The sequence below is a fragment of the Alligator mississippiensis genome, chromosome 13, assembly GCF_030867095.1.
Source record: "Alligator mississippiensis isolate rAllMis1 chromosome 13, rAllMis1, whole genome shotgun sequence".
Taxonomy (NCBI): Eukaryota; Metazoa; Chordata; order Crocodylia; family Alligatoridae; genus Alligator; species Alligator mississippiensis.
In genome coordinates this window covers 51,171,176-51,198,061 of record NC_081836.1, presented here as the reverse complement: position 1 = coordinate 51,198,061, position 26,886 = coordinate 51,171,176, and the positions used below count along the sequence as shown (strand labels likewise).

General features: G+C 44.1%; 1 protein-coding gene across 1 annotated transcript in view; it reads right to left on the bottom strand.

The window, feature by feature from the left end:
• EIF3B (eukaryotic translation initiation factor 3 subunit B) overlaps nt 1–26,555 on the bottom strand; it is a 30,999-nt gene extending 4,444 nt beyond the window's left edge. The window contains exons 1-17 of the mRNA XM_019494706.2: nt 26,101–26,555; nt 18,316–18,508; nt 17,230–17,349; nt 17,067–17,124; nt 16,309–16,437; nt 13,923–14,080; nt 12,267–12,398; nt 12,105–12,171; nt 11,261–11,307; nt 9,018–9,228; nt 6,885–6,957; nt 6,030–6,152; nt 5,085–5,163; nt 3,051–3,189; nt 1,876–2,001; nt 1,284–1,361; nt 584–692 (exon numbers count right to left, since the gene is read on the bottom strand). Coding sequence (XP_019350251.2) covers nt 584–692; nt 1,284–1,361; nt 1,876–2,001; nt 3,051–3,189; nt 5,085–5,163; nt 6,030–6,152; nt 6,885–6,957; nt 9,018–9,228; nt 11,261–11,307; nt 12,105–12,171; nt 12,267–12,398; nt 13,923–14,080; nt 16,309–16,437; nt 17,067–17,124; nt 17,230–17,349; nt 18,316–18,508; nt 26,101–26,527 — 2,269 coding nt within the window. The 5' untranslated portion in view covers nt 26,528–26,555. The remainder of the gene's footprint in view (nt 1–583; nt 693–1,283; nt 1,362–1,875; nt 2,002–3,050; nt 3,190–5,084; nt 5,164–6,029; nt 6,153–6,884; nt 6,958–9,017; nt 9,229–11,260; nt 11,308–12,104; nt 12,172–12,266; nt 12,399–13,922; nt 14,081–16,308; nt 16,438–17,066; nt 17,125–17,229; nt 17,350–18,315; nt 18,509–26,100) is intronic.
• Between the last annotated feature and the right edge of the window lie 331 nt (nt 26,556–26,886).

Genomic DNA, 26,886 nt, shown 5'->3' with positions numbered 1-26,886 from the left:
TGCATGCAAATACCCACAATGCAACTGATCAAAAAGTAAAGGGAACAGCAGCGAACCATCTTTAAAAGTATTTTATTTCATCACTCAAATTAGGAACATTAAATAGTTCACTGCTTAACTACTCTGGCCCTCCGCGTGAAGCTTTGTAATCAAGTCAGTCATTTCTCATGTTGGGCAGCAACATCAGTCATCGTTCCATTATCTCTCTCAACCCAACTGATGGAATAAAGCTCAGTCTTAACCCCAAATCAGACAAGAGGTTAGCCAAAGACATTCCCCATACCACCTCTTGGGTGTCAGCAATATTTTTAAACTTCTGCTAATCACGACAAATCAAAACCAGTTGAGACTTTTTCCTTCAACAAAATGGGCCTTGCAATAATGGATGGACGATAACAGAGGAGACTGTCCCTGCTCAAAATTACAGAAGGAAGAGGGACACAACTCCAACACTAATATGAAGATTCCAATAACAACTGAGCTATTACCCAGGACAGTTAGGGCAGCCAGCAATGTTGATTTATTGATTTATTAACCAACAGCCAAACCTTTATAATGTTACTGGTTTCAATGTGTGCCTTACCGCCTCGAAGCTCTAAACGCTCATTTCTCTGTTCCATGTAAAGTTCCTGTGCCATCTTGCGGTATTTCTTGAACTCCTCCATCATTGTGTGTCTCCTTTCCACCAGCTCCTACAGAGACAAGAAAAGGCTATTAGTAAACCCACTGACACAGTGTACCCACACATTTTAAGTGATCCAGGTGCTTTTCACTTATGACTACAGCTTCTGCTAATTTAATTAGAGATCTTTTTCCAAGGTAGCATCCTTGGCTTGTTGTTTCTCTCAAGTTTTACTAGAGGAACTGATGATTAGATGGAGAAAAGTATCATCAGGAACCCACCACAAGTGCCAGCCAAGGATATTCAGTTCCCCAGGCTAAAAAAAGGCTCCTGCCAATTCCTTGTATATAATACACAAATAATACTGGGCCTTGGAATTCCTTGGATTCTTCATTTGGTAGAACTGTCTTGCTACTTTCCTACACTTATGCTGCTGGGGTAAATTAAGTGCAAGTGTCATCCCTGGGTTATTCCTTTCCCACCCCTGGTAGCTGCAGGAGGTAAACCTAAGCCAAAATCCACAAACTTCTATTTTAGGCTAAGGGACCTGCTTCTGGAAGCAGTGACTGATTCAAAACTACACAGCGCAGTTACAGAACTGCAACAGTGACACTAGGTTAGCGCCTCAAATACTTTTCATTGTGTTCCCAAAGCTTTTTACCTTTGAGGCTTTGGATTGGCTCAGACGATCCTTCTGTTCAAAGATCTTGGAGTATCTCTTCAGGTCCTTCTTAATTTGCTGTAAAAAGGAACTTGTGTCAACCAAGACTACAGACTGACAATCACAATACCCTCTCCTCCCCCAAAATAAACCGATTAAGAGGCAATTGCTTTACATGTGAATCCTTTTTAAACAAAGGGAAACTTCTTTACCTCTTCTGCAGTCCACCTTGCTTGGGTATATAAAATAGCTTATGTATTTCTGCAACTATGCAACTGTAAGGTTCTGACTAACCATGTTCCACTGTTTTGCCCTTCTAGTTTCCCTATGAAGCTTCCAAAGGGAAGGGTGTTTTGGGGTTTTTTTTGTTAAACAGAAAGTCATAAACTAAATTGAGAGCACTACTTGGTATCTACAGAACCGTTTCCATATTTGCACAGTGCAGTTAAATTCTGAGCTCTCTTCATGCTAGAAACAGGAAACACCAGAATTCAAACTGGGGAGTAAAAAGCTGTCATGCCCCCAATATGGTATCACCCAAATTCTCTACACCACAGTCTATACAAAAAGACTGTTTAGTGGTGTACAGTACCTTGATCTGATCCTGGCTGAGCAGAGTAGGAGGTCGGGGTCTCCAAAGCAGCTGGCAAAAACGGTCTTTATTGTTCTTCTGGAGAAGACGACCCTGGAAGGTCCATAACCAGTACGCATTGTCCACCTAGAAAGCCACAGTGAGATCTTGGTCAGGTGGATTCATTTTACTACAACACGAGAAAACCTTATCACTACAGTATCTTAGGGTGCTAACAGATGTGGAGACAAAAAGTGCTTTACCGGAAGAAGAATCACATCAGTTTGACCCAGCTCCCCACCATCTGTATAGCTCACACTTCAGCAGAGGTGGGGTGCAGGGTTTGGCGCCTTTATCTAATAGCTGATTCAATCAGCTATTAGATAAGTGCCAAAACACCCTGCTGAAGTGCACGAGCTATATAGATGGTAGGGAGCTGGGTCAAACTGATGCAATTCCTGTTCTGGGCATGTGCTGTGCTTGACACTGGGATGCTCCAAGCTAAAAGTAAAGCACTGTTTTTTGGGGTTTTTCTACGTCTGTAAGCAACCATGGTGCCTCCTGTATCATTGCAATAGTCACTAGTGGAATTCAAGGGGTCTCTGCTCTTTTCAAACAAGCCCCTTCTGGAGTAGGCTTTCTACTCAAAGTCCTTCTTTTAGGAGGAGGGCATGCTCCTCAGAGAAAAGCCACGCTACAGAAAAAAAAAAAAAGTGTCCATGAAATAAACAAAAGCAAAAAATGACTTTTATAGAGCCCCAGGAATCTTGACCCAAACCATTCACTTTATCTGAACCACAATAAATAAAGCTTCTTTACTAATACAGAAAATGCTAAGTACAACTACTGGATCTATTGCAACTGCCCAGAAGTGGTACGCTGGACATGGGAGAGGAAATCTGCTTGGACCAAGAGGAAGTCCATCAGTGAACATGCAATTTGGATTAATGGAATTGGGATTGCCCTTTTAGCGACAGAGTTTAAGCAAAATAGCCAAGCTATCCAGAATAGTTCAGAAGAGGGCTGGAGTTAATGAGCCAGTACACACAATTAGTACTTGAGAAGACTGCACCAGTACCAATGAACCATTGACAAATACAAGCAAATATAAAACTTCTAATTTTACAGCCAACAAAAATCATTTTGCCATGAATACTGAAAAAGGGCAAAAGAAAGTAACTAAAAGACTTCAATACCTTGTGACTCCACCAAGACACAGAAGTAACAAGGTATCGGCCGGTAGGATCCCATTCCACATCTGAGGCTGTATAGTGTTCAGCTATGTTCATCATGGTGCAATCAGATGTATCAACAAACGCTAAGGCACCATTCATGCTGAAAAAGGTACACAAGGATCATGATCTTGGTACACAAACACTTCCCACTTCATAAAAACAGTATTTTTTCAGAGTCTGAAGTAATTTCACAACAAAGCTGACCCCATGCAAATAACAGAGATGCACTCACACCTCCATATAAATCATAGCATTTCTCTGCACTTCCGCAATTGGAAAGCACGATGGGAAAGTGTCAAGCAAACCTCTTGTTAAATAGGGTTAACCCTTGCATCTCTCTAGGCTTATATTTCTTAACTCTCACCTTCTCATCCTAACTCCTGTCTCGCATGTCATGGTGATGCCAGGTTATAAAACACACTTGGATACAACCATAGCTTTTTAAGCACACATGTGAAACATTTTCTGTAGCCAAGACAGGATCAAAAATAACAATATGGAGTTCTAAAATGAGAAGCCGAGCTCCTCTTTTAATGGGTGCAAAGCCACATACCGCTCATAATTACTACAAACCTTTTAAAATTAAGATGCTTAAGAAATGTCCAACTAATGAGTAGAACAACCACTGTCAAGCAGGATAAACACACCAGCAGGGCATTCATTAGAAAACATGAGCATTACCTCAGAGTGTCATAATGAACGCAATCCTGGACATTTAAATCTTTCTAAATTTAAAGACGGACTTTAATATTGAACAGTCACTGTTTTCTTAAAGTACATTAATTCACATCAAGATGTGGATTATGATTACTCTACCCAAGAGCATTCTAGAAGATTTAGCCAAGACAGCATGAGGGACAAGATTAAAATAGCATTATTCCTCATTTGATGCAATGGCAACAGACAGCCAATGTAAGTAAAGGTACTCCGCTAGACTATAAAAAAAAAAAATGGACCCACTGCTTGCTAGTCAGAGCAAGACTAGCTCTTTGCTGTCATCTGCTGCAGCGATTCTCAACCAGGGTGCTATGGCAGCAACTAGCCCATATGAGAGGAAGTATGCATCAACTCCTCCACTCACCAGCATGCAGCACCTGCCCCAGCATCCTGGCACCACTCCCCACTCCTCTCCCAGCAGCTCTGTGAGCATGAGTGGAGCAGATCTAGCTGGGCTAAAAAAGTGCAGTCCCCACTCCCTGGCAGTCCCTGCACTGATAATACCGAGCTCCAAGAAGTGCACTCTACTGTGGGTGGGCAGGCAGACATAAGGCCGCACATTTTCAGCCCAACTTATTCCCTTGCTCCTCCCATGCTCCTGGAGCTGGAGGGAGTGACTGCAGGGAATGGTGGCTCTGGTACTCAAGTCTCCGGAGGAGGAGCAGCTGCAGCAGCAGGGGCTGTGCTCACCCTCTCTGGTAGACACAGGGACAGGGAACAGGAAGACAGCAAAAAGAACAGGGCATGGCACAATTCTGCCCCCACTGCCATTACTTGGTACCAGCCTCTGCATCAGCAGCCACTGTTACCCTCTTCCACTTCCTGCATGGACAGATGCCTTCTTCAGGGGTCAAATGACTCATTCCAGAGCTCACTCCCAGTCTGCCCTGTTAGCAGCCCCTGCCAGCTCTGTGCCCCATCCCCTGTCATGCTCTCAAGAATTTATCTATCAAAGGGGGGGGGGGGGAATCACTTGCATGAATTTTTAAATGACTATTAGTATCTTGCAAGTCTTGGAGAGGCAAAAAAGCTGGAAGAGTCAAAATGAGATTACCAGAGGTTAAAATCAGATCTTCTATACAAAGGTAATCCTCTTAATATAACCAGGTGTGGTATAGAAGTGGTGACATATGGGTAGGATTTTACTTGTATATTAGAGATTATTTTATAGGGCAGCACAGTAAAGATGTTTTATTACAAGACTTCTTTTAACTCAGACATTTCTACTCACTTTACTGATTCAATCAGAGCTCATGGATTAAGATGACAAACACTCACCTTCTGAGGCCAGCCAACACTACAAACTGCCCTTGGGGACTCCAGAATATCGTGTTTGCCTGCTGCTTGTCAAACGTTTCTGAAAGGGAACAGAACTTTTAATCACTAAAACAACCGACCAACCCACCCTACAGAAACCTCAACCCATTGCCATCAGCTTATCAGCAAACACGCTGAGGAGTATTCTATATAGTCCTCAGAAGATGCTTCCAAGCTCTGCAACCGAAATCCCTAAAATAGCATTTTTATTAGAAGAATGAAACCCAATATAAATCTGTTCCTACTGATGACAGAGAAAATGTTAGCTGTTAGGAAGTTCTAAAGGCATTATCTGCCTACAAAATCATACCAGTTTAGAAACCAATGTAATTAAACCATTACAGTTGCCTCGGATTAACACGTATCAGTTTGAAAATATCTTTAGCTGACTCCTTGATAACTTAGGTTAAACTGAAATAAAGACACAATAAACCAAAATAAGAGGAAGGAAATTCCTGAAGTGATGGGAGAACAGGGAAGATTCAGACATGAAAACAGAAGTGTACAGAGGACAGGAAGTTTTGAACATGCACTTGCCCATACCATTTAAAATGCCTGTAATTACTTTTAAACTTTATTTAACTTTTCCAGCCACAGCCAAACAAGATCAGTGTCTTCTAAGTGAACCTGTTATTTCCAGCCCACAGACCAAGGAAGCCTTCTTACTATAGAATGAGTCTGACACTCCTCTTTGGGCTGTTCCACCTGCACAAGATTGCTAGCCTACAACATGCTCCAGATACACTCCTCCTACGCTTTGCACTAGGGTTAAGAAGTGTCTGGTATAAACACTCAATGCTACACAACTGGCTGGATCTCTACAGTACAAACCTGGCAGTAGCTGCATTTAAAAGTGCTTTATCTCTAGTCTCTTCCACCCTCAGCTGTGCACTCAATTACACTTACTGATGAACTCTATCTTCCCATTATTTTTGACATGGTAAAAGGAGACAGAAATTCGAGGAGTCTCTCCATGCAACACAGCAAACTTGCTACCATTTGGTTCCCAGGCAAAGGCTATGATAGGTTCTGTAAGAGAATAAAGAGTTGTCAAAACCCAATGTCTTACAAAACAGCAGCACAATCTTCAAGTTATCATTTTTTACACAACTTCAAGTTACAAGCGATTTCTGTATTCAGGAGTGAAGAAACCCTGGATGCTCAAGTCAGAAGAGCATAAATTATGAAAAACTTATTGCGACTTGCACTGTTGCTTTACTTCTAGTCAGCGAACCAGAAGAACACAGAATAAAGAACGTCTCCCAACCACTGGTGTTACCCCCAACCTTTTGCCACCTTAGAGAATCTTCTCAATTAGGTATTGTAGCAAACAATCAATTCTTTTACTGTTAAAGCTAAGTACAGCAAACGTGTCAAATTCCCTGGATACCAAGGTGCCCTTCCCATGTCAAGAGCCATTAGCAGCAGCATTTTGCACTACAGTTTGCCAGTTTATTTGCCAATTAGAGCGTCTAAATTCCCAGCAAAGCAGCTGACATCTACATCCAGGGGAGGAGGAGACTGGAAAGGGGGGCTTCTTAAAAGTCCCCTACAAGAACACAATCTGAAGAACTAGAGTTCTTCCATGAAAAGTTACTCCTGCAGAACCTTAGTTCTTACACAAAAGTGTTTACCCAAAAGTGTCCGGTCTAGCATTTACAGCGCATCCAGTGTCATGCAAGTAATACAATGGAATTTGTAAGAAAGAATGAGAACCCCGTCTCACTGTCAAGTCAGAGATACCTGAAGAGTTGGAATTACCTTTCATTTCTACCACATCCACTGGGACCTGCTTCTCTCTCATTCGGAAGATTTCAAAATTGGTCACTACACCCTGCAAAAGCCAAGTTTAGTCAAACCTTCAGTAAAGGAATCCGAGAACAAGCCATTCTAATAGGAAATCAGTCTGGCATAGTACCTTGAGATGTGTTCCCAAAGTTGCCATTTCTACACATTGCAACTTGTGGAAAAAAAAAAATCCGATTCCAATAAAGAGACCCGCTTTAAAAAGAGTCTTCTCTTTTAAGAATCTATGCTTCCAACAGACTGTGCTGCAATAAAATTAGATATAACCCAGGATCCTGGTTCTCTCTCCTTAAAACCAGCAAATTCTCCAATTTTAAACCCCCTGCCTGCCACCTCACCCACAAACCACCCCCAAAATCTGCATTTTTTCCACGATTAAAATGAAACACACATGCACACCACACATACTATCATGGAAAAATCAGAGCTCCCCGGGCCCCTTCGCTCACCAGGATGCAGGTCCAGCTACGACGGTTTCTCCCCACCCCACACAACCCACTTTGTGGTGCTGAGCAGCCCCAATATGTTTGCGCCCTGTCCATACCACTGCCCCTCACTTCCCACCCACAGCTCCCTGGGTCCTGCTGGTGCCCCTCACTCTCCAACCACAGCCCCCCAACCTCCAGCTAACAGAGATATGGGGCTAGAGACCCAGGTCCACAGCCTCCCCCCCACAGCATCCAAGCCCTGGCTGTCACCTACAGGAGGCAGCAGCTGCTGTGTCCAAGCGCACCACAGAGCCCAGCTGCCCCTCCACCACAGGAGGCATGGCCGGAGCAGAGCCCAAGGGGGAGGCGATTGTGGACTCAGGCTCCTTGCCCTGCTGCCCTCCCCCGGGGGCCTCTGTGGCCCACTGGCCAGGATCAAATGCACAGGGCATAAAGGGACAGAGTGGGACCAGGTGGAAAAGCTTGTTACTGTTTCTGGGAGCCCTGTGCTGCCCTGGTGAAGTCCCCCCCGCCTGCCCAGCAACAGCAAGGAGCACAACTCTTCGCTGCTGCCTCTGCTGCTGCCAGGTGGCCAGGAGGCACCTCACCAGGGCACCATATGGTTCTCAGTGGCAGCAATGAGCTTCCCTACCCATGCTGCTCATGGGGGAGGGCAGAAGCTGGGCTCTGCATTCTGCTCTGCCACAGCAGCCACCGCCACCTGAGAGCATCAGCCGAGGCTTGGGTGCTGCTGCGGGGAACGAGGGGCTGCCCACCTCCACCCCACGCACAAACCTGGGGGCATAGGCAATGCATAGGAGGGGTATGTGCCCCCCTTGAGATTGGCCACTTCTGAAGCCACAACCGGCTTCTGCAGGCAGTCCCCGCTTGCCGCCAGTCATGGGAGGCACCAGGCATTCATGTCTGGGGACATGTGCCCCCCATGCCCTCCCCAGGAGGGTGTGCAGCAGCAGGGAGCCAGCCAGTCATGCCAGCCCCTGACAACCTGCCCGTGGCCCCATCCCACTCCCTGCCTGAACCCCAAGCCCCATGCACTGCCTCAGGCTGGCCAGCAGCCCCAGCCAACTCCCTCCCACATGAAGGGTACTTCAATTGTCCCCTGCCAGACTTACCTGAGAGAGCTGCTCTCCAAGCTGCCTAGTGGCCACATGCATGTATATGGGGTGCATGTATACGTGTGCATATGCACATGGCATCCCCTGCTGATCACCCTCCTCCTGCTCCCCCCCAGGCCCTTGCAGGCTGGAACTCTGCCAGCCTGCAAGGGGAAACCCACTGTTTTCCATGTTTTTCTCTTTAAAATGAAACAAAAAAAAAGAGTTTTAATACATTTTTCCATGGCGAATGGAAAGCCTGGATTCCTGAATATAACAAAAGCAGGAGGAGGTTCTGTTCTCCATATTCTTTAAAAATAACAGACAGACTCCCACTGCAAACCCATGATGAATACTGTTCTTAAGGTTCTTAAGAAGCAAGTAGCACAGTATCTGTGGCACCTCACAATACTGGCAATATGTGGATATATTGACTGTGACATGATGCAATGATGTACACATTTCTTTTCATCCACTTTGAATGCTAATAAAGCTTCAGAAAGACAGGCAGAGTTCAGTTTATGAACATGCCTGAGACTACATACCTGTGTACCTTTGGGAGTCCTGTCTACCTTCACACACAGGTAATCTCCATTCTTTTGCCAGTGTAGTTTGCAGTCTACCACATTGAACAGGTTCCGCACACGAATTTCCTGTCTGGAGGGGAGCTGCATCAGTGTCACCCTTGCTGGGATGTCTTTGTCTTCAGGCACCCAAAATGCAATTATGTTACCTCCTGGAGACCATGAAAAATCTCTACAGGATGAAAATGAAAATAGCAGGAATGTTATAAGAGTATAGTTTCCTGACCACCACTTAAAGATGCTACAAGCAAGCTGAGAAACAAGTTTCTGCACTGAATCACCAAAACATTTTCAAATTATAGCTAGTTAATAGGTACCTTGACACTAAAACTAGGCTTCAGATAGAAGCACAAAACCCAGATCAAGTGCTACAACAAACTTACCAGAACCAGTTTGGTGACACTCCAGTTAAGCTTCCTGTCTCAGCAGATCAAACATGGGTCTTTTGCATATCTACCACTTGAGAGTGCAGCAAAAGCAGTGCAATTAGATCTAGGAAAAGAGGTGGCATTCCCTCATCTCAAACTACAGAATTTCTGCTGATCTGGGAGATGAGTTAAATAAATGGATTACAAGAAGGCAGCCCATTATACTGTGTTAGAAACACTTCTCTTGCAATTGGGCATGTTTAATTTTCTGAATGCTTTAAAGAAAGAAATCTTCACAGAATCTTTCTTTAATGCTCTCTGAAACATGGGAAAAAGAAAGAGAAAAGGTCACGTTATTTATTTTGGGATAGCAATAGGAATTATGCAAAAAGAAAATGCCAGAAACCAAGTTACTTGTTCTGGCAGGTGCTAGATAACACCCTCTATTTTAAGCCTATAGATCAGTGGTCAGCAACCCCCGGCACGTGTGCCATGCATGGCATGCAAGGCCATTCTGCTCGGCACCACTGCCAGCCTGGACTCTAAGCAGCTGCTGCCAGCCACGGAGCCCAAGCTGCTCCCAGCAGGCAGCTGGGAGGCTGCAAGCCCTGCTGCAAGCAAACTGGCCTCTGTGGGCCGGCTTCAGCCAGGACGCTGCAAACAGCTGCTCTGGACTCCAGCATGTCAGCGCTCTGGCACCTTCCAAGGTAGTCATTGTGGTTTTTTCAGCACTCCGGCCAAAAAACATTGCCTACCCCTGCTATAGATAGACAAATATCTTAAAGAGATCCTTTACTGACATGCAAATGAGTTTAAGTTAACAAATACATTCTGGTTTGACTTTGATACCATAACATACAGCAGATTTGAGTCAAGTCCCAAGACCACAAAACAGATTTCCATTGTCATGACAAGATTTGCAATTATATGTAAAATGGACCAGAGTTACAGAAAAAGGGCAGAAGTGACAAATGTCTCTTATTCCTATACAGGTGGTTTCCTCCACAGCAAAGATCAAGGAAAAAAAACGGAGGAAAAAAAAGCAAGCCAATATCCTGGGATTGTAGAGTATTATTTCTAGCAACATCACAAAGCATAACTGCAAAAAGACAACATATTCCAGTTCAATGACAAACTAACACAGGACCTACAACTATTGCTACTGCTGTAATCATTACAGAAACAAGTTTTCAGGGCAAATATTTTTCTCATAGCTGTACAGATGATTTGTGACCCAAGAAATGGGGATGCTTTACACAACAGTATTCAAAACACTCTATACCCAAGCATTATATATTACCAAAAAAATAAGACAAGCAAGCAAAAAGACCAAAATTACAGGTACCAAAAGTACCTTTGTGGAGAGGAAACAATGAGTAATATAAAAGCCCTTTAAATTGCTAGGGAAATATACAAGAACCAGTGACAGGCTCAAGCCAGACATTAAACATTACAGAGAAAAAGATAGGCCTTATCTTCAGCATCTGAGGAAATTAACCACTAGGAATGTGGATTCTCTCTCTCTCTGTTTCTTAAATCTTAGACTGAAAGGGCCAAGTGTAACCAAATCCAAGTCACCAAGCTCAGTATGAAAGTTACGGAGCAAAATGTATATTGTAGGCCATTATAAGGTCACATTAAAAAGTAAGAGGTGTCTTCTTGTCACCATAGTAATCAAGTGCCTTATACTTTTCAGTGGCCATCTACATATATATATATATATATATATATATATATATATATATATATATATATATATATATATATATATGAAACTAGCATTCCATGCACCTGAATAACACAACCTGGGACAGCAGACCTAAAAGGAATACTCACTTTATCCCAGTGATTTTCAAACTTTTCTTGTCCAGTAGGCCCATAGACTATATGGGAAAAAAAACCCAATGAGTTTACAGGTTACAAATACTTACAGATATGTATTGCCTTGCCCCCTACCCTCATCAATTAAAGCACCTGAAAATGCCAGATTTTTATTACTCTCCCAATTACTATAATCCAATGATAAATGCATGGTAACATGAAAAGACAAAGGGGAGAATAAAGCAGGATGTAGACAATTTAAGGCCTTTCAGCAAGGATCTGCCCTGAAGAGTTGAGAGGTACTGAGCAACTCCAATCCTGTAGGCCAGGGTTGTCAAATGTACAGCCCATGGGCCAGATCCAGCCCATGGAGCCCTATGATCTGGGCCAGAGTGCTGCCTGTGGATCTCTGAGTGGCCCTGCAACCTTGCACATAGTGCACACCCCAAAGCGCACCACCTGTGCAGAATGTGCGCCAGCTGCAGCCCTGCACTGTATGCAGTGCACATTGCTAGCCTGTGGGCCTGATTCAGCCTGTGGACTACTCCATGTCCTTCATCCAACCCATGGAGCCAGATGAGTTTGATATCCCTGTTGTAGGCTCTTTACACAACTTACATTGCTCTTTAGTCTTCTGTGAAATTTAGGAATGGTATAACTGAATGACAAGTGCTGGGGGCCTGAGGAGAGCAAGTCAAGACAAGGGGGATTTCTCACCCTTTAAAAGATATTTACTAAAAGGCAGGTTTTCCTCTTATGACAAATTTTAGCAGTAAACAGCTGAAAATTTTTTAAAAAATAAGTGCCTTGGGTCGAGATGACATTACAAAGCAGTAGGTGTTATGCACTAAGCACTTACAGGTGTTTCATAGATGCTGAGGGTATCTGATGTCATTCGAGCAAAAAATTTACCATCATGACTCCACCTAAACAAATAAGAGGAATGTATGCCATCAGAACTGCTTCCCTTAGTGCATCAGTAACTAGAGGCTTCCTCCTCTACTGTTTTTAGCCAACCTACTTAAAGATGGGCCAATGGGCTGAACTTTCACAATGGAATCCTCGCTTCTTCTGACCAGTTAGGATATCCCAGATGATGATAGCCTGAGGGTCATCCTGAGTGTCCATTAGAGGGCTGAAGGACACCATGTACCTATGAGAAGGAAAGTGATTAGCTTTACTTTTCTCATGAGATCTAACATTTCAACATATACACTTTTTACCAGCTTCAGAGTTGAATCAGCTAAGCAGAGTTAATTTCTTTTACGCAGTCTGTCTCTAGGTATACTGCCAAGTTCACAATCAAATGATTTCAGGGCAGATAAAAGCAGTCATTCCTGGTTTCAGATGCCTTGCTATAATGACGCTAGCTCATTCAATTATGTCAAGTAGGAGAATGAAATTAAATGAGTCTTTTGCCAATTTCACAGCACCTATTTAAAACTTAGGGAGTAGGTAAACATCAGTTTCAGATGATGTAAGAAAAATGTATGCCTCTTCTGCTAGTGAGCTAAGGGACAAGTCAAGGTTTTCTGTTCTATTGCTACCTCTTCAGTCCATTTCTCCAAACACTACTGAGGAAGTTCTGAAGAAAGCTTAAGTATCAGGGATCTGCCTTAATCCCTTTGTAACAGAGGAGATGCTCTCAAGAAAGGGCAATGTAATTATAATCCCTATATATCATTTCACAAATCAAGTGGCTCAAAAAGTTTTAACTGTCTTCTTGTCACCATAGTAACCAAGTGCCTTATCTATTTCACTAGCCAAAAAAAAGTTATGTTACTTGTTTGAACAGTTTATTCTGTCAGAAGGTCTGCCCCCATCCTCCCCGCAACAAGTCAGGTGCATGGAAAGGCTACTGTCCAGTAGCTAGAGGAGTAGTATGGGGCTTCTTTACCATAATATTAGTTACAGGGAGGATAGAAGGCACCCAATATATGTAGAAACCCACCACAATGCATACTGAAAAAGGAAGATCAACCTCAACCAATGAGGTACATAGCAGGTAATTTTGGTTTACAGCTGGACATTTATCAGGTGGTCATTGCAAAGGCTGAGCACAGTATGGTAGACTTTTTTCCCCCCTGCCTGTACTGAAGATATACTTTGGTTGTCAACAAGGAAATCCATTATGTTCATCTTGCGCCAAACCACTCCCATTAAGCATTTATAAACAGAAGACTGACAGAAGCAGAATAGTGACCAAAGGTTTTGTGGAACTATTATGACCAGCCGTTGCTAAGCTAGTTGCTATATCACCAAAAGTGAAGAATTCATGTCAGGGTAACAGCTGATCATTTGAACATTTTGCTGAGACAGACATCCCTGACTGAACTCCAGCATCCCATCCCCTTTGTGGACTTTAGAAAGATGCATGGAACTAGCAAGCTTTCATTAGAGCTAAAGCGTCTTAAATCCAATCATGCAGTGTAGACTAGTCATTCTGAGTTATGTCGCATCAGACAGTTTTGTATACATTCACTTCCCCTCAACACCTCCCCTAGAAAGGACAGCCACCAGAAGGCACCAAACTCCAAAGAGTAACAAAAAAAATGAAGATTGAAGATCCATGGGATTTGAAAAGAGGAGAGAAAAAATAAACATATTTTATACTTGATGTTCTAATACATCCTCTCATCATGGGGCCCCCTGGGATAGACATCTTTTCACGACATACCTTTCACAAGGCGAGAAGTCTATGAGCTGTACACCTTGGTGGCTGAACCTCTGGATCTGTTTGAATTTTTCTCCTCCCCATAAAGCAATTCCTCTTTGATGGAATGTAGCCAGATAGGTACCCTTGGGGGACCAGCGGACATAGGTTTCTGTCCACCGCTATAGGAAAAGTTATACAGATTAATTATATTCAGGCTGCTGGATTTCAAGGAAGACTTGCAATATCTATGATCTACAACAGAGCTGTCAAACTGTGGGCCCACAGGCTACTCATGGCCTGCAAGAGGTTAGTGTGCAGCCTCCAGCCACTGCTCTCCCACCACTCCTGAAGTCTCTGAGCTCCCCTTTCCCTCTTCTAGGCACCACTTTATGCTTTCCCCTCAGAAGGCGGGACAGTGGGGTAGCACAGGGAGCTGAAGGCAGGTCTGTGCTCACATGAAGGCAGGTCTGCGTGTAAGGAGAACTGTGCTCCAGTGCAGGAGATGGGGGCAACATGGTGTAACAGTGGAGGAAGGGGAAATGGAAAGAGGCATCTGCACACTGTGCCTTGTAGCAAGTCCTACTGGTGCAGCCCTCAGGTCAAGGGGCCCCCAGGAACTTAGAAGTTGGACAGTTCTGATCCTACACTGTCACATCTCCTGCAGTACAAACGTCTGAGAAAGATAAAGGTAAAACCAAAGCAACTTAACATGTTTCCTTCTTCCTTAGTTTAAAGGCTTTCAGGAAAATACCACACAAGGAATTTGTTTCAGAAACCTACTAATCAGGTGCAAGTAGAAGCTGACAGTGGTGGGAAGCCTCTGGCAGCACCTAGTGCAAGTGACAAAGAACATTACAGAACTTGTCCTTGGATTAGTAAGAAGATTGCTTTTGAACTTCAGACAGCTCCAGACCCACAGTCAGGGCATCTTCTATGCAAATGGAGCCAAAACTTTTTGGTAGGCATGCCACAAAACCTCTGTATTCTTCCCCAGTGCCACTTCGATCACCACCCAATCTGCTGCTCTGATCCCTGCCCCATCTGCCGCTGTGCTGCCCGTCTCCTCTCCGATCTGCTGTATGCCACAAACAGGCTGCCTGTGCTTTGTGTCATGTGCTGCAGGCTGACCACTCCTGTTGTGCATGTATGAACCTTAGCTAAAAAGTATCTAGTACAGGGGTGGGCAAAATGAGGCCCAGAGGCCAGATGTGGCCCACCAAGCTGTTCTATCTGGCTCACAGGGCCCCTAAAAAATTTTAAAAATTAATAGGCAGCCAGGGACAGGTGAACATCATGCAGCCCTCGATGGCTTGCCAAAACTCAATAAGCAGCCCTCCACCCAAAGTAACTGCCCGCCCCTGACCTGGTAACAGGGAAGGTAGCTCTACAATGCTGCGGAGCAGTACACATTTGACAGTAGTAAATTCTACTCATCAAGCGTTTACACAAGATGCTTAACTGTGCAGCAGCATAGTTTACAGAGAAGTAAACGTGTCTACATGTGCATATGCTTTTTACATGGTAAACCTCCCTAATCATGAGTAAATTTGCTACCTGCAAATGCAAAGTAAATCGAGGCACAGGAGCTTGGAAAGAGCTGGAGGGGTGGGGTAGATCCCAGCCCACTGCCCTGATCCACCAGTGGGGCAGCTAGCTAGCTCCTCCCCTGCAGCTCTTTCCAAGTCCCTGGCCCTGACTGGGGAGCCAGGGCCAGGAGCTCCCTGCAGCCACGGCAGGGGGACACTGTCCCCATCCCAGCAGAAGGCAGGCCCCAGACCACGAGATAGCCATCTCCTGGCACAGTGCTCCCTGCCAGTCCTTGGTCTAGCACCCAGGGGAAGCCTGGAGCTCCCCCTGGTGGCAGTAGGGGCCCACTGCAAGAAGTTTGGTGCCCAGAGCAGCAAATCTGCTGCCTAATCCCTGCATGTGTAGATGTTTGCTGGGGAGCACTTAATCCCCAGAAGTTTACTCACGAGTAAACCGAACCCAGATCAAGTGCATGTGTAGACACACCTACTGTTAAAGTATTTCTTGAACTCTGAATTTTCACTCCTAGGCTTTTGATCTAAACATATCAGCCTGGGTATGACCCCCAATATACAGATAGAGGGGCTAACTGAAGGTCACAATCAAGTAGCAGAACAAGTTTTCTTCAACAATTTTCATTCCTTAGCAGCCAATTGTATTGCTACAGAGTAATGAAATTGCCTCCTTCATTTTTCCTTTTTACCCTTCTGTACCCTGAACAGTAGGAAATACAGCTGTTTTAATTAAATAAAAAAAGAGTAGCAATTGTTTTTTCCTATAACCAAACATCATCCCACTCCAGCTGCACTTTTCTTTCCTATTTTTCAGCATCTCAACCGTACTGCATTTGCAACAGACAGCTGTTTTCAGGGGTACTCACTGCTCTTTCTTCAATTTGGACAGGTTCCTTTGCATCATTCCAGAAGATGGTGGTGCGGTCTCCTGACTCAAAGATCACACTGTACTGATCCCTACAATCTGGGTCTTCCAACCAGTAGCGTAGATTCCCCTAAAAGAGGACAGAAAATGAATAATCAGAAACTGGAAGGGCAAATTCACAAAACTAACGTGTTCATGCTCCTGGGTGAAAGCATTAAAAAAACAAAACAAAACTTGATCACTTCTCTACTTAATGAAAAAAAACACTATAAGCAACAAGCTAAAACAGCTACAACTGGAAGAAACCCAGTTCACTGGTCTGTTTCCCCTCTCATCAAACAACTCGACCTTCAATATGGAGAAGTTATTCTACACTTTATCTAGGACAATGTCTCAAGTAAATTCTGTGTAAAGAATTAAAGATACAGCGCTCAGTTGGGTATATTTAAAAAGTGAACAGAGATGGAGAAGTTTTTCTGCAAAACGTTATGATATCAAACTGGTTTTAAGAACTCTTAAGTCATATACAAACTGAAACACGATCCCCATTCTTCTCTTTGCCAAGGAGCCAGTGCACGTTTTGGATAAGCTGCCACTTTTCATGAGGTGTAAGAGAGAACATTAATACTTAAGCAGCCGTAGCGGTTAGTGTCACTAATGTAGTTTTGTTCTGTATTTAAGCAATAAACTAAATGTTTTCAAACAGCCCACATGACTGCATCAAACAAAAAATTAGATATTAATCCTTCCAAAACTTACCAAGTCTTTAAATGGCTGTTTCTCAGGGATTTCCCATTCATCACTGATAGTCATGTACCTAGAAAAGTGGTTTGATCATTTAGACATATTGCAAATACCTCTTATCAGAAGAAGAGAACAATATTTTCTGTGGGAATAAACATAGGCCAATGTCTCAACTCACTTGTCAAAGTCCGTGAAAAGATTGACTCTGAAAGTATGCTGTTTGTCCAACTTGTATCCATCTGCATTTTTTACAGCATCAACAGCATGAGCTGGGGACATGTACTCCAAGAATATATACCTGCAATAAATCAGTGTAAGAATGGTCATTTAAGTAGCCACATAATAGGTATATGAACTGATAGCTCAGTCCATTTTTCTGGCCCCAAGTTCAAGACTTGGAAAAAACGGTTTTGTTGTAAACAGAAGAGATTGTGAAGACATATCTACACACTAGAGCTGCACTACAAGCTAAGCTCAAATGGACAGATAAGCAGCTTTTCTCAGTTGAATAGCATGCCATGCATAGAAGTGGGTGAGCCCAAGATTCTACTAAAAAAAAGAAAAGAAAAGAAAAAAAAATGTAATAGACTTGGGGTCTTCAAGACAAAACTACTGCTCTCTTCTTAAACCAAAATTATATCCAACAACCCTGTCCCCTCCAATTCAAGTTAAATCTGACACCTAGTAGAGATAGAATTTGTAGTACATGATTTTTTTTTAAAAGGTACAAGACTATTCTGAAAAGCATATCTTGACTGAGAGAAAGTCCGAAGGGTGATATCATTATTACAAACCCATGAAATTGATATTAAAGTTTGATGAATTATTTTATTTTCTCCAATTGGTCCTACTAAGTCTTCTTCTCAACCTGAAAAGGCTATGCCAGCCTTTCACCACCATAAGACACATACACATTTGTTAACTAAGAATGTCTTATTTTTACTTCTCTATCACTCTACCATATAGCAATCAATAAGACCTACTTCCTTTCTCCAAGCCCTATAAAAAGTGTTCACTTTCCATTTGTTCAACTCAGCTACAATTATTACCCTGTGGACAGTACTGCAGGAAGCCAGTTAGCTTTTAGTGCTCCTCAGAGCGTGCGTACATCATTAACACAGCATAAAAGCAACAACACGGCTCTACTGATACCATCCTCTGCTACACCATCAAACGTTCAGACAACAAATATCTATCAGCAATCAAAACCTAAATTCTGAGCAACTTTTTGGTTCCATTTTCAGCAGAAGGTCTCATTACTCACCCTTTTGTCTTCCCATCTGCTTCTGGATAGAATTCATTGATAATTTTCCCAAACTTGGAAAAGATTTTGTGGATGACATTCTTCAACTTCTCAAGTCTGTCTGGTCCAACCTGAGGAACGTTATCCACTACAATTACTGAATCAATTCCATCTGCTTCCTGTGGCCGGTCTTTTAGCACATCACCAAGTAATTCTGCAAAGAGAAAGAAAGCAGAAAAAATGCTCAGACACTAGTCGCTGGAATGGAGAAGAGAAAGAAAAGTCAAAATTTCATAGCTGGTTGCAATCATCCTTCTTGTACTTCAAGCAGTTTGATAGTAACCAAGTGCCTAACTAGAAGAAGAAAACCAGAAATTGTGTACAACAATCAAAGAAAGATTGAATTCACTAAAAAAAATAAAAATTGGTCACATTATTTTGGTCCTGGATCAATACTGTACAGCCATTTATATTTACTGAAAGGCATAATTCCTAAATATCAGTCTTTTGCTTGACAAAGTAGGAAGAGTTTGCATTAGACAATGTTGCTAAAACAAAACAGTGTGCTGAAACTAGTCCTAGAAATCCTCCAAACTTCTCATGAATTACATCTCTACAAGAGTTAGCCATGTTCTTCGTCTCTTATTGCAGTAATATCACCAGACCCAATTTACAGCCTGCGGACATAAGATCATAGGACAGCAGGGCTGGCAGGGACTTCAAAAGGTGTCCAACTCCCTGTTTACGGCAGAATCACCACTGACCAAACTTTGGGGTAAAGCGTCCATACCCGAGGACAGGATGGTGATCCAGGCTGACCTTGACAGGCTCAGAAAATAGGCGGACAAAAACCTGATGGCCTTCAACACCGAAAAATGCAGGTTATTCCAACTTGGAAAGAAAAACCTGCAGCGTGCTTATAGGCTCAACAGTGCTTGCTATCACCATGGCTGAAAGGGACTTGTGGTCGAACATGACCCCCAAGATGAACATAAAGCCATCAATGGGATGTCACAGCCGGCAAAACGAGCAAAACACTCTGGCTTGCATCCATAGATGCTTCTCTAGCAAATCCCAGGATGTCATCCTCCCACCATACTCAGTCTTAGTGAGGCCACAGCTGGAGTACTGCATCCAATTCTGGGCTCCAGAATTTAAAGAGGATGTGGAGAAGCTTGAGAGAGTCCAGAGGAGCGCCACACGCATGATCAGAGGGCAGGAAAATAGGCCTTGTGATGAAAGGCTGAGAGCTACGGGACTCTTCAGTCTGGAAAAGCGCAGGCTCAGAAAGGACCTGGTGGCTGCCTATAAGTATATAAGGGGTATACATCAGGATTCAGGGGAACACCTGTTCACCAAAGCACCCCGAGGAATGACAAGGTCAAATGGTCACAAACTCCTCCAAGACTGTTTCAGGCTGGACATAAGGACAAACTTCTTTACTGTCTGAGCCCCCAAGGCCTGGAACAGACTGCCACCAGAGGTGGCACAAGCACCTACTCTGGACTCCTTTAAGAGTCAATTGGACATTTATCTTGCTGGGATCCTATGATCCCTGCTGACTTCCTGCCCCTGGGGCAGGGGGCTGGACTCGATGATCTTCCGAGGTCCCTTCCAGCCCTAATGTCTATGAAATCTATGAATCAAACCAACCCAGCTAAGCGTCTGTCCAACCTGCTCTTGAAAATTGCCAGGGGTGCAGATTCCACAGTTTCTCTATGTAGCCTGTTCCCAAGTTTGACTCCCCTCATAGTCAGATTCCTCCTAATCTCCAACTTAAATTTCTTCTTCAACATGCCTACCATTTTCCCATGTCAAGTCATCATCATAGGATTCAGGTTGGGAACTTATGCTTATTCAAAACCCGACAGAGGAAAGTTTCCTGACAGAGGAAAGTTTACTTACACCATGTTTAAAAATGTTTTAGCAAAGATATACATACACTTTTTGTTCATCTGCAACCTCTCTTGACAACCTGACATATTATCTTTATTCTATTCATCTTCCTAATCACCCCTAATACACTACCCTTTAAATTACTCAGAGGATTCTATTTGGTAGGATGCCGAGCTACAAGTTTCTCTAACTGAACAAGGATATTAAAAGCAATATAATCTTTAAACCAGTGGTACTCAACGCTCTTTTGAACCAGGACCCATCTGTAAACACTGATGGCCAGTCCCAACCCAGTAAATCAGGGGTGGGCAAAATATGGCCCACGGGCCAGATGCAACCCACCAGGTCATTCTATCTGGCCCACAGGGTCCCTAAAAAATTTAGAAAATAAATATTTGTCTACCCCTTGCTGTTTGTCATGCGGCCCTCCATGGCTTGCCAAAACTCAGTAAGCAGCCCTCCGCCTGAAATAATTGCCCACCCCTGCAGTAAATAGTGCAAGTAAAAGAGTCCTCTAGCCCTGCCAGTGCCCCTTGCTCCTGACCCACTACCTCCCACCCCCAGGCAAGGGGTGTGTGGGGCAGGGGGACACCCAAGCAGCTCCTTGCAGGCTGAAACTCTGACAGCTTGCAAGGAAAAACCCAGTTTCCCATGTTTTTCTCCTTTAAAGGAGAATCCATTTTTTTAATTTGTTTGCAACCCTTCCATATATTCTTGACACACACTTTTGGGTCACGACCCACAGGTTGAGAAATGCTGCTTTAAACCATAATGCTGTGATTGAGACTGTACCTGCCTGGGACCCAGAACAGTCAGACGTACACTTCCTACCGATGCCAGGACTTAACTCTGCAAATGGAACTGCTGTTATTTAACAAGCTATAGTTAAAAGGCATCTCTCAAGTTAAATTATAACCACCCACTTGTGCGCACACCGTTCTATTAAAGGCATAAATGATACATATTCAACGTATCCAAGACACAGTAGACTACAGTTCCCAGAGCAACTGTAACATTACTCTAATGTACTTGTTAGATTTTATACTTTGCTGCACAAAGGTTTCTGGGTATATCCAAGTCGAGAGATGTCTAACAAAAGCCACCTAAACTGAGGAATGGGGAGTTACTGCAAGTTAAATCCCACAGACAGAGCTAACACATGCACTGAAATCCATTAACCAAAATGGCACCTCCCAACTACAGAATCACAGGATTATTCAGTTAAAGGACTGCAGTGACTGACCTAATTCTAGAGCAACCTCTTACACAGAGATGCTAGAAGTACATACACCTTTAGTTAAAAGGTTGGCAACCGACGTGCTCATATTAGAACTGTTTCTGCCTCTGGGTAAAACTGAAGAACAAAAGGGAGATTGCTGGGGAGGTATCTGGCATTGCCTGAAATTCAAAAAGTAAGCATTTATCAATCAGGAAGCTAAGCCATCTGTTATTTTAGCATGAATGGATAGACAATTTATATAGTAAGCCTTCTATACATTGTGCACTTTGCTTCACACAGTTCTGGCTTATGAATAAACAGAAGCAAACATTATCAAGACTACACAGGACACGCTGTCCTGTTTTAGCATACATTTTTTGAGCAACACAGTATCATTAGCAAGGTTGGCTATAAAGGGTAAATGAAAAAAAACCCTGCACGATTAACAAAAAAAAGTGGAACAAATTAACATCTTGCCCCGAAGTCTTTCACTTCTGCATCAAGGTATCAGGTCTGGTCTTAGCTGGAAGAGAACAATGATTTGAAAACTAGTGAAAAGGTGGCATTACAGAAGTCAAGAATTATATTCTTGATTCCTCACTTACGTGGGGAAATTTGCCTTGATTAAAGATAGCAGTACAAAACAGAGAAGGGATGGAATGCATCTATATCCGAGTTATTTGGAAACAGTAAGTAGTGTTTACAAGTAGTGAGTACTACTAACTTTGGATGAAGTAAGTCTTTATTAAAAAAAAAATGAAGACATCTTTGTCCCATCAATGAGTATTAGAGCCCAGAAACAACCTTCAGACCCACAGAGATCTTCCAGTGACACAAGAAAAGACCAGACAATATCCCTAAGTTTAGGAAACACCCTTATGGATTCCTGGCAGGCCCTTTGAATGCATGTACATGCATTCATGTTAGAAGTTAAAAAGGTTAAAAGTAACAACTTGAACCAGTGACAAAGGGTGGAGAGAAATTCTCTTCTATTGAATTTCATTTACATGTGTCAGGTGTGCAAAGTATAGCAGTTTTCCTCAAGCCTTTTTCGTAATTTAGAACAAGGGAAAGAAAAACAGTCAAAACCAAAAGCAACATACAGTTCTAAAAACCAACCTGTCCAGGACAACTCAGAGTTCAGGTGCAATATATTAGAAGTAACTTCAAATTCCCTGGTGAAACAGCTATTCCTTATTAAACAAACATAAGAAGTTGAACTGAGCTAAAACGGTATGTTTACACAGCACTTAACAATGGTATTCATTGACTTATGGGGCTCACAATGCAAAGACTGGCAAATAACAAAAAATATTGAAAATACTGAAAATATTGTAGACAGAAAGCACAGCAGAGACACCAAAGGAAGAGACTGTTTCCAGCCATAGGAGACTGACCAAGAGCACAGAAGTCAAAGATGGGAGAAGTACAGCAAGAAATGAGAGAGAAGAGCAGAGATGCAGATAGTGCAAGGAGGTGATGGCTGGTAAGCTTGGCTTTGAGAATTTCAGCAAAAATGTTTTGAATAGAACGGAAAGAGTAGTGTAAAAAAGTGAATGAGGATGGTGCATAGTAGTCAGAGTTAAAATTTTCAATGCATGGGCTCAGAAGAAAGGACAAATGGTCTGAAAAGAAGCAGCAGTAGGAACTGGCCAGAGACTCGTGAAAGGAGTACACAGAAAAGTTTCAAGATCTTTAAAATTTCTCTTGGTCATCTCCCAATAAGTTAGGGGTTGTCTTGCTTACAGCCAATAGCAAACAGAAGCATGCTAACTTTTCCCTGTACATTGACCTGATCATCACCAATTTGATAAATTTAAGAGAATTTTCACACTAAAAAGATCTTATTAATAACCAGGGCAGTCAACAGATCCCATACACTGCAACTCCTGCCAAGACACCAAGCCATTGTTGATAAATTACTAGTGATGGCAACTGAGACCATCCTCCACTCAACTTCAATCACTTTTTCTGCAATTATACTGGGCAGGGATCCACCTGTTTAAAACTAGGTATTAAAACCTCTTTGCTATTGCCCAAGGGAAAAATTGATGCCAAAAGACAGCTGCCAAACACATTATATTCCCCAACATACAAAGCACTCTCAAGATGCACATTCAGAGCTTTCTAAGCCACTCTCTTTCAAAGAGTTCATATTTTTCTACAGAAAAAATTAAGAGCAAAATGGAAGCATTTCCAAAAGTGGAACAAGAAGGTAAGATACCAAAGAAGAGATGCAAGTCAGTTTAGAGTCAGGTGGAACAATTTCCTCCTGTGAAGTCATTTATTTCTCCTAACCCTTTTCAAAACTAAAGTTCCCAGAAAAAGTTTCCCAGATACCTGGAAAAACTAAGTAATTCATTATGTTGATAGGCTTTCTGTAGGTCTGCTATCTATATCTGCCTGCTCTGTCAATCAGGACTGAATTAAGAGGTTTTACATCCCGTACAATCCTAAAAAAGCAAGTACACAAAAAATAAGCTGGTGTAACCAGTTCCTATACCACCCTCCAGAAACAAGAGGGAGGGGTGTGGTCCAAGATGCTGTGGTCCAGCTAGCCTCACCTAGTGAATACTCCATTGGGGACCATCAACAACAGGTTTCCTTGGGTCTAACTGGTTCACTGTGACCACCCTCTTTCCCAACCTGAACTTGACACAGCAGATGATCCGGTCTACTTAATCCCACTTCTTGCTGGATGAAGGCCAAGTAAGAGGAATTCACTGATGACTCGGGTCACAATCAGCAGTAAAAGAGCAATGAAACGAAGTGGAGTGATCCTCAAATCATTTTCACATAATATAGGAACAGGCACTGAAGATGTTGAAACAACCATGATTCATCACAAATATGGTATTAGCCTTAATTCAGTGAATTGGGATGGAAATATCACTCAATTTCTCCTTCAAAAAGAGTCAACTCAACTACGATTGAGTTGGGAAGTTGGGAGGAACTACTTTCCTTTCAAAGGAAAGTAGTTTTCAAGAAGCAGATGGCCAAGTATAACCACTGACAATGATGCAGGAAAAGACAAACCTGTCCGGGTCTGGAATAGAGGTTAAAAATTTATCAAAAACCCAAACTCAGCATACAGACAAAATAGGTCTCTCCCAAACTCCTAATTAAATAAAAAGCTTCTAACCACATACTCTCCAAGCAGTTTTGCACAATGGTTCTGTTCAGTTGCACAAAGCTGTTTTAACCAATGCATAAGTTTACACAAAGATAGCAACACCAGTGTCAGAACAGTAAATACTGGTTCAGTGCACAGCTGCTTACAGAATCCATGTCTCTGTGCAGTCTCACCTGGGTCATCAAGACCCCTCTATGAAAAAGAAGAGAAAAAAAAAAAAGAGAGAAGTATTCAACTCGTAGGGAGAGGGGAACACCCCCCAGAAGCTGTACTCCTCTCAACTACGCATGGGGGGGGATAGATACGCACAGCCATTCTCTACATAACCTTGATGTGGAACCGCCAGTACTAAACAGAGGAGTCTCTGATATTTCCTTAAGAGGTGAGCTTTGGGCAGATCTTCTCGACAACGCCTGGACCCTTCCCAGCCTCACCATTTCTCACAGTGCTTTATAACTCCAAGGTCTTAGGTCACCTGTGCTCTTCCATCCACACCAACTCCAGACATCCTCAGCCTTCAGAAGGGTATTTATCCCCAAAAGCTTGCAAAGAAGAATTTTCCCAACTACTTGAGTTGGTCTAAATAAAAGAAAATCAGACTGACACAAAGAACCTTGTCTGCTTGTGTCCTTAGACCAACCCGCACCCTCAAGTCACCTGAAGGCTCACCGAGGAGCTGGACAACGTCCCAAATCGAGGGATTGCCAACAACGACGCAGCAAGCTCCGAACAAGCGTCACTGACGTTTGCCCGACGTGCCTTACACGGTCCCTGGGTTAGAACCGTTTCTAACTCCAGTGAACCACGGGGCCGGCAGAGGACGCGATCAAACCCTCCCCGCCACTGTCCTGGAGCGGAGAACGGGGAGATACTTACCTCTCCTTTCTTACTTCCAAGACGCATTTAGCGGCAGATACTTACCTCTGGTATCTTACTCCCGAGATACGTTTAGAGAGACCCGTGCAGAGCACGGACAGGACCAGCCCAGGCTGGAGCGAGTTGGCAACTCTGACCCTATTCCAGGAGGTTTCATCACACGATGGCGGGACATGACGGACTTCACGTCAGGAAGGCAAACGCAGTCACTATCACATTTCAAAACCCCACCGGCCCGCTGCATAAATCCAATTCAACACCGAACGTTTGTTTGAACACAGGCCCCATCGTCGATCTCCTAAGGGGATAGTTTCTCAGCCTGTGGTACGCGCACCCCTGGGGTACACGGGTACCCCAGCGCTCTCTCACCCCTTCCTCCTCTCAAAACCACGGCAAAAAATTCGGCACGCCGCACACGGCACGGCGCTTTGAAATCCCCAGGAATAACCTAGCGTTCGTCCCTCCTAGCTGTGGCCAACATCCCCTCTAGCCCAGGCACGTCGAGTCGCGCACCCCTAGGGTAAGAGGTGGCAGCCTTCGTATCACCCACCGACCCACGCTGCATCGGACACCCGTCGTGTCACGACCGCAGCCCTTCTTCCGACGCGTGGCACACGTCACTCTGCAAAGATACCCCCCCCCGGAAAGCTGAGTGGGGGGTAGGCATTAAAAGGCCACCCACCTTCCTCGCTGATGTCGTCCACGAAGTCCTCGGGGTCGCTGAAGGAGATGTCATCCTCCTCCTCTTCTTCCTCCTCCTCCTCCTGCTCCTTCTTCTCCTCCTGCTGCTCCGGGGACGGCTCGGCCTCGGCCTCAGTGCTGGGCTCCGGCTCCTCCGCCTCGGCCTCCTCCTCGGATTCTACCTTGGGCGTTTCCTCGGCTGCGGTCTTCTCCTCGGCGGGCGCGGGCGGCTGTTCCTCCTCCTCCTCCTCAGGGCTGAGGCGGCCGGGCAGCCCATCGGCGGCGGGCGGGTGCTCCGGGGACCCGGGCGGCGCCTCAGCCTCAGCCTCGACCTCCTCCTCCTCCTCCTGCTGCTGCTCCAGCGGGAGCGGCGCGCCCGGCTGCTCGGGCTCCTCGGCGGGCGCCGGGCTCTCCTCGGCCTCCTGCATGGACGGGTCGCTGCTGGGCCGCGCTGCGGAAAGAAAGGGGGAGGGGCAGCGCTGCGCACGGGCCATGTGCGCGACTCCCGGCGGCCACCGCGACGCGGCACGCACCAACTCCCGCGGGAGGGGAAAGCGGATTGTTAGGGGTTTTTTTATTTTGATTCACTCGAATCTCAACACACCGCCTCCTATGCACGTGGAAGGTAATACTTGATCTCTAGTTACACCTCCATTCTCCTTTTTCTCTTCCCTTCCGTAGCAGCTTTTATTCCTGCCCTGCAGGGGTGTGTCCTCCCCACCCCTATTTCATTCGACATCTTGGTTCATTCCAGCATGGCGGCCTCTTCCCTTCACCCGCCTAAGGT